Raw genomic sequence first — 8,520 nt, forward strand, 5'->3', positions numbered from 1 at the left:
TCCACTAACGGTGCTTTTAGGTACTTCAAGCACCGGTCACCGTTCTCGTCGAACCCGTCGCTTGCTCGACGAAGGGCTCGACGAGTAAATTAACTCTCAGACACAGCCCACTGAGTTTCTCGCCGGATCTTCTCAGTGGGTCGCGTTTCCGATCCGGTGGTAGATTCTGCGAAGCACGACTCTTGCTAGGGTTCGTGTTAGCAACATCGTCAGGTTTGAGCCCCGTGAGCTCACCTACTAAAGTTAGGCTACGCTGAAATAGCCGCTAGGGCTATCAGCTTAGGTAGGAAAAAAAAAAAAAAAAAAAAAAAAAAAGTCGTGTATAGTATAACAGTGGCTTGAATGTACCCCTGGAATTACTGAAGTCCATGAGCAGCGGCGACTAATTACCAAAAAAACCCACCAGCACGGGTTCAGGAAATTCCCTACCACGAGTAACTGACCACGAGCGCTTTGAATTATAAAGGTGTGACAGTGAACGTACTCTAACATCGAAAATGTAAGAAAGATACAGCCGTATTTAAATTTCGTTTTCAACGCCTTTCCAATGTAATTACTAAAACAACTGTAACTGCAGTTAATTACACTAAATACCCATTTCAGTGAAACTTTTTGTGTCTAACAACTTAACATCCAACATAAAAATTGGTACTTAATCTGTAGTATATTATCTGTTTTTCCCACCAAGTATATGAGTACCTACATTATATTCAATATTTTATTGCAAAAATATACAAATTAAAATATAAATAATACAACAATAATATATAATAAATATAAAGAAAAAGGATTTTAAAATAAAATTGAGCATTTTGAAGAAAACGAGAAATTAATTTCAGTTATGTACCTAATTTATTTTAGTCCACTTACATAAGACTAGAACCCAATACAAAATAATAATAAAAACTTATTCATATCACACAAATCTCAGAATTGACAATAATCTATCTAGATCTTTATTTAGCCATTATACTCAACAGTTTGCTACTTCAGTAATATATTCAGATGAGAGTAGACCACGAAGTCCATGACCTGAAACTAAGAACCTTTTCCCGCATAAAAAATAAACTCCAGATCTCTGTCCGATCACAATTTCAACTCAATTTTGGACTACTACTTCACCGGCCACAGCAGGAAACTAAATTTGTGTTTGGTTCATAACATTGTCGAATATTTATGACTCCAATAAAGTGCGACTGTTATCATTAAAATTATATTCACAAATACAATAGAAAAAAAGTATAATTTCAATATTATAAACCAATGAAACTATTTTAACATCTCCGTATAATTATCTCTATCTATCTTTATCTATACATATAAATAAAATTGGAGTGTCTGTTTGTAATATTGAAATAACTGCTTCTTACTAGGTACATGCATATGAATATATATACGGTACATACACCAAATAACATTTTTTACAATTTTTGTTTGTTTGTCTGTTTGTTCCGGATAATCTCTGGAACGGCTAGACCGATTTTAAAGGTACTTTCACTGATAGGTAGCTGGTGATATAAGGAGTAACTTAGACTTATTTATACTAGCTTCGCCCCGCGATACTCAGCTATCATTAATGATAAAATTTAATGTTTCCGAAGCGAAGCGATGGCGGATCGCTACTATATAATATAAATACAAGTTCAGGTCTCTGTACTGAATGGTAATGTATATGAAATTTTAAACAATATCTTGAAAGAGGTATTGATTCCCAAATAAATTCATGGTTCGAAGACACATCAATTGAGCAACATTAATTATTTACCTTGCACATTATAGTCTTGACTAAATTAAACTATTCCGTTTTTATTTGATCTACTTTTTTTTCATTAGAGTTTTTCGGTCTATTTGTTTTATGAAACTGATTCAACGCAATTCCTATTAATAAAAAGACCAGCCAAACGCCGTACCAATAATGATAAACGGATGAATAGTATATCCATATACGATCAAAAGTCAAGAGCAGGAACGCGGCCGCCTGGTAAGACTCCGAATGCGAACGTAGAAACCACATTACGAAACCGATCACGTTCCTTTTCTGAAAGAAAAAAAAACAGTAGTTATAACAATTATTAATCTATTTCTCCTCCCGACAATAACTCTGCCTTCCTAAAAAAATGTGACAAGTAATGTTACTTAACAGAAAACTAAATAAAAGTGGAACAACATAACTTTTTTTTTTACCTAAGCTGGTAGTCTTAGAGGGCTATGTCAGCGTAACCGAACCTGACGACGTTGCTAACATTAGCCCTAGCAAGAGCAGTGCTTCGCAGAATCTACCACCGGATTGGAAACGCGACCTACTGAGAAGATCCGGCGAGAAAATCAGTCTGCTGTGTCTGTGGGTTAGTTTACTCGCTGAGCTCTTCGTCGTAAGTGATGAGTTCGACGAGAACGGTGACCGGTGCTTAAGGTACCTAAAAGCACCGTTAATAGATCGTAAGGATCCGAAATGTTGTGTCATAAAACTCACAGTGATAGCAATATGATGGAAAAAAAAAATTGTAATTGGAACTGTCTTAGGGACGGTTGTGAGAATGCACAGGTAGGAACCACTACCCTGCCTATTTCTGCTGTAAAGCAGTAATTAGTTTCGGCTTGAAGGGTCGAGCAACTGTAAAACTGAGACTTAGAACTCATATCTCAAGGTGAGTGGCGACATTTACGTTGTTGATATCTATGAGCTCTGGTAACCAGTTAACATTGAGTGAGCTGTGAGTCAGTCCACCCGTCTAAACAAAAAAAATATCGATTCTTTAAGCTTATCGAATTGATTCGTCTTTTCCGTTTTCCTACTAACGGTGTCTCTCTGATGGATGCCAGAAAATATTCAATCTCTTAAGCCTTATTAATTATTAATGCTCACCATTCCTGTAGCATTCTTGTAGTACAGTTTGTAATAGATATCTTCGGCCATCAAGTAGAACGGACAGAAGTATATACAGAAAAAGTATCCAGCATGGAAACCATGCCATATCACAGATATAAATAATGCCGCGTGGATTCTGTAAAGAAATAAACATATATAAATAAAGTCTTGTTCTCTGAATTCCTTAGACAACATACAGAAATTTGAACAAGGAAACTCATCACTAAAATTTCTAGAACAACATTTAGAAAGCTAGAACTAGAAAGTCTATTCAATAATTTTGAATGTATTTATATTTTTTGTTATTCGTTATTACAAATGTTTAAATAACTTGACTTGACCAACTATGACAAAATATAATATCTACTATATTCAACAGACTATAGACAAATAATAAATACTCACTTCAAAGGTTTTATCGGGAATCTCTTGTATACAAACATTGCTACCCAATACTGCACTGCTTTGTTCCAAACTTTCATAGAATCACGCAAAGTTACGACTGACTCACAACCCCATACGTCCATAGACTCAACTGTATTAAAATCGTACAATGAATTCTTGGCTTCTTCTTCGGACCTGAAGATTTAATAATGTTCATTAAAATTAAACATTAATCTAATTATAAACATAATTAGCATTCATAATATGTACATTTTATTGCTGTATCTGAGTCGACACACTGAACTGAAATGGCTGGCGGCAATACTCAACACCGCTTCGCGTTAAGTTATAAGCAGGTTGACGGTATCTCCATCCCATATGGGCTTACAATACTCCCTACCAACACCAAGAGTATATTTATTAAGGAGACTTCTGTGTTTTATTCATATTGAGACCTACTTGTCTACTCTTGATGTCTTCCTCATAACGATGGTAGTCGTATTAGCGATTCTTAACATATTAACATACGTTTGAGAATGATACTCATAAAGTAATTAAATTAAAATCTACTAATAAAATTGGATAAAGGTCCTCAAGAGAATGTTGGGGGTGACTGAGCTATCTTCATGTTACATTACTGGTTATTTAATAAAGGAGGTTAGTAAAACTAAAAGTTTTATGCATTATTTAGCAAATCATTGCTTTTTGCATTGGAGTAGTCACTCAGGCACTGTCTTCGGGAAATGGCCATCCAATTACACTCTGTATACTTACATCTGCTTTAATTTCATGTATCCCACAGTTGGTCCATGACCAGTCCTATTTCGACCTTGTACAGGATATGCACCCAGCCCAGCTGAATTGCAGACACTTTCAGCTAAAGTCATACCTGCGTATATACGTTGGCGGAATGCAGCGAACAGAGCCCACGGATATAGCATTCTGTATATGATATGTCTGCTATTATGTTCTTCGGTTAAGACATACTAAAAAAAAATGTTTAAACATTTACTTTTACATTCTTACAATTATTGTACATAACAAATGTACAGGCCAAAAGACTAACATAATAGTGTTTATTTCTGCTAATTAATATACTACCATTTCCTTAACAAACATGTACCTAACAGACTGTTGTTTAAGATTCTTTGACCAAAAACCAAAGAATCTAAAGAGCATCTAAAAAGTAGACTATATGGAGTGTCATAGCTAAGGGTCAGTTCATATTAACCAGTTTACATTATCTGAATATATTACATTCATCTTCTCTTCTTTTTCTCAACCTTATCTCACTAGATGGGGTCGGGACAGCTAATTTTTCTCTTCCATTCTCTTCTATCAGCCTTCATCTCAACACTCACTCCTCTCTCTCTCTCATATCGTCATTTACACATGCCATCCATGTCTTCTTCGGTCGCCCTCTTCCCCCTCTACGTTGCACTACCATTTCCATACATTTCCTAGTTACATGCATCTTCTCTCTATGCATCACATGTCCATACCACTCTAATATTATATTCATATGAGCGTAAAATACTTAAAATCTCAAACTTTAAAACCTATTTTCCAAAAAGTCATATCCTATTTTTATGAAATTCTAATAAAAGTTTCTCACCTCTAAAGGCCATATATTCGAAAATGCCAAATACAGTGAAATGTATAACGGAACAGCTTTCAAAGTGTTGATTGTTGCACCAAAACAATCAGCATTCTTACTGAATGGCAAATAGAAATAGTCATCAAATGTCCTGTATCTGTAATATGGTCCTGAAAATAAAATTAAAATGCGAATATAATTATAAATTTTCGGTGTGTGTAATAGGATAATTTAGAAACGTATAAAGTAAGCCAAAAAATAACAACATTTATAAGAAAATTGCTCTATCTCTATATAATCAAGTATCAGAGAGTTTAGAACTCTAAGAATATTATTCTTTCTACTAATGTAATAAAAGATTTGTTTATATTCCAATTATGTAAGATAGAGCATTGTTAATTTGTATGTTTTTATTCTATGCATTTACATTATTGATCTAATCGAGTTGAAACATCCTAACTGTTGGTGTGCCAGTGAAGATTTATAACATACCTTCAATTAATGATAGGTAGCACTTGACATTTCAATAAATAGTATATTTTTATTGCCAAATAATGAATAGTAATTGATAGTATTTAATAGTACTTAATTGTATTCTATAACCACTACAATGAAGTTAAATATAAATTTTAAGGAAATACAACTTAATACAAACCTGTCAAGAGACCAATATAATTAAATGAATAATGAAACAAGTCCGAAAGATCTGGATTTATAATTTCCACAAAATCATCATCTTTCTCTTTCTCATTTTTGATACTTTCTTCTTTTTTATTCTTCATCGCAAGCCAGGAACCATTAATTTCAAATGCTACTCCCACAACTCTCAATACTATTATCATTTCTATTAAATTAGTTTGACCAGATGACAGTGAGAAACCAAATTTATCAGCCAATCGAAAGAAGACTAAATAGCCAAACATGAAAAAAAAAGTGACTATGTGACAAAACCTGTAACAATACATATTTGAAATTAATAAAATAGTAATCAATTATATCTACTGACAACAAATGTTTATTTTTTTATTGAACTACGTAAGCTGACAGCATTTCCCCACAACTGGTATGGTTTACTTTAAATCATAAATTCTGTTTGTAGTAGTCAATTATGAACACAAACATTGGATACATATTGACTTAGAAAATGTTGTATACCATAATTATGGAACAAAGAACGCACTTAAAGTATGTACCCCAGGAATCATGCTTCAAATGATGCCATAATTAAATTTGAGGCCAACTGTAAATGAACTCCTAATTTTTTAGTGCTTACTATTTTGTAGTGTTAATAGCCCTTGACTTAACACTTGAAAATTTGTATATAAGTAATATTCATTAAAGTAAATTAGTTTATAATCAATTACCTTACAGTACTTGCTTTTATTGCTAAAATTCCTATTGTTGCTGACAGAATAGGGTGAATAGCACTGTATCCTGACACAGTCACTATTAGAATTAGCCCTAATAATGTACCTGTCCATTTCTTTAATAGGATTGTAGATATACTTCTATAATAAGGTCCGACTACAACACTGGATAACAGAAGGGATAGGTATATAATATCATTAATGTTTTTTGTTATGAATCCAATCATTGTTATTTAAATTTATTGGAAGATCAGAGAATAGCACGGTCCGATAGCAAGTAAATATCTAGATTGCTGAAGGTGAGATTAATTTATTATTTTGAAACCTTTAACAATATCGAAACAGAGCGCCTAGAAAGTAAAAAAACACTAGTTTGGTGGTGATGCATTAAACCACAATTCAGAAATAATATTACATTAAATTTATTTAATTATTTGTGATTTAGCAGCATCAGTCAAGTCAAATATTATGTGTTTTTTTTTAATGTAGCTCGCACGGTTTGTGCATTAGCCAGTGTCAAGCACTGAAGTACGAAACCTAGGGTCAAGTAATAAGAAGATTTTTTCGCCTTTTTAATTATTTACAGTTTATGGATAATAAAAAACGAAGGAAATTGTCCGTGTTGGCCATTATTAATATCAGTGTAATTATGAATTAAATTATCGTGGGACGATACAGATAAATTAGGTTGAAAAAGTAATTTAATAGTAGTTAACTCTGCAAATGATAATATGAAGTGAAATGAAATGAAGTTGATTAATATTATGAAATATGGCATGAAATGAGATGAGATGTTAAGGGATGAAATATAATCTCAGTAAAATGGTGATCATTTATTGAGATTTTTTCAGTGGACTTTTTGGAGGATCCAGAGAAGTTACGTCCAACGGCTTTCTTTCATTTTCCCACAATTGTGCACTTTCACAGATATTAAACAGTTATTAAACCACGGTTATTACACATTTAAACCTGAAGAAACCACCAGAGACCACAATTTTACTGGGATTATATTTCATCCCTTAAATATCATCTCATATTAAATATCATCATTTAATTTCATCCCAGTTGACTAATGTTTCAAATTAATCATCTTCGTTTCATTTCACTCCATATTATCATTTCTCATAAAAAGTATCCCATATCATATCATCTCAGTTCATTGCATTTCATTTCATTTCATGTAATATTTCATAAAAATATATATATAAGATTAGGCTGTATGGTCGATACCTTTGCCTTTCCATTTGGAAAAATAAAACTACTACTACTGTACCGGTAAAATGGGGCGATTAGGGATTGAGAGGCGAATCGGGAAAAAACCGGGAAAATCTTTCGATGCTCAATATAAGTTTTATATTCGTTGCAAAATCTTCCATTTTTTGTAGTTTAATAGTAGAATGTTGAAAGTTCACAAAACAACTCTGAACATGCATGATAATAGCTGCTAACTTATAAAAAATCGCGTTTCAAATTAACTTCCTGTGGTGGTAATTATTTTAGTGCTAGAAACTTTGCTCTCTTTGATTTATTTGATAATAATAGAAGACGACTATGATTTATAAACGTTATTTAGTGTTTGAACCAGCATATATATTAAAGGTAAGTCTCAGTTGTTATTGGTTTTAATGTATTTGATTAAATAAAAATACATGTAAAAATCTGTTGTTTTTGGGGATATTGGGGACGTCTTAGGTACAAATAACAACGAAAAAGGGGTCAATTGGGATGAGAATACGTGAAATGGAAACGACCTAAGTATAAATAGGTACAGGTTTGTAGGGTTGTCTATGTAGTTATAACAATATTTTTTAAATTTGTTGGTAAAAATCTGGTTTATTCGAAGCGAAATTGGGAATAAGTCTTTAGTTGAAATAGATAAGCAATTTAATATAAGTAAGTCGATTTTGCAGAGACATGTAACAAGATCAATGAAATCTCAAGGTGGACAAAAATGTCTAAGTAATACATAATAAAATATTTAATATTTGTTCAGAGTAGGGGTATTCATCTGATTAATCCATGGAATAACCGACACACCTAATCTCTTAACCCAGATAGAAATATCAGCACTGTCGATTGCACCTATAATTGAGGTGATGTCTGCCATGTACTTTTGTCAGTTTTTCAATTTTTTTTATTGATGGTCGCTTTGTTGGTGCAACTAAATAAATAAATTAATTAAAACTATATATAAAAATAAAAGTAGTGCCAACCCTAGCAAATTTCTCATTTCGTCCCAATTAACCGCAATTTTCGGGTAAATAGGGATTACACCTATTTTTGCATTTTTTGCTTAAACTGGA

At 32.8% G+C, this 8,520-nt stretch overlaps 1 protein-coding gene across 2 annotated transcripts; it reads right to left on the reverse strand.

Moving 5' to 3' along the window:
• Nucleotides 1-829: 829 nt before the first annotated feature.
• Nucleotides 830-6,731, reverse strand: LOC101745999 (lysophospholipid acyltransferase 7). Of its 2 annotated transcripts, XR_009975358.1 has the most exons (8): nucleotides 6,215-6,699; nucleotides 5,506-5,801; nucleotides 4,869-5,020; nucleotides 4,028-4,239; nucleotides 3,275-3,448; nucleotides 2,867-3,005; nucleotides 1,403-2,038; nucleotides 830-1,301 (listed from the first exon to the last, which is right to left on the reverse strand). XR_009975358.1 is itself a non-coding variant. In XM_038016933.2 (7 exons), the coding sequence occupies exons 1-7, from the start codon at nucleotides 6,442-6,444 to the stop codon at nucleotides 1,796-1,798; spliced, it is 1,446 nt and encodes a 481-aa protein (XP_037872861.1). In that variant the 5' UTR covers nucleotides 6,445-6,731; the 3' UTR covers nucleotides 830-1,795. The 2 variants fall into 2 exon arrangements, 1 of the variants encoding a protein (XP_037872861.1); XM_038016933.2 differs by having other exon boundaries at nucleotides 830-2,038; nucleotides 6,215-6,731.
• Nucleotides 6,732-8,520: the final 1,789 nt, after the last annotated feature.

The sequence above is a fragment of the Bombyx mori genome, chromosome 17, assembly GCF_030269925.1.
Source record: "Bombyx mori chromosome 17, ASM3026992v2".
NCBI lineage: Eukaryota > Metazoa > Arthropoda > Insecta > Lepidoptera > Bombycidae > Bombyx > Bombyx mori.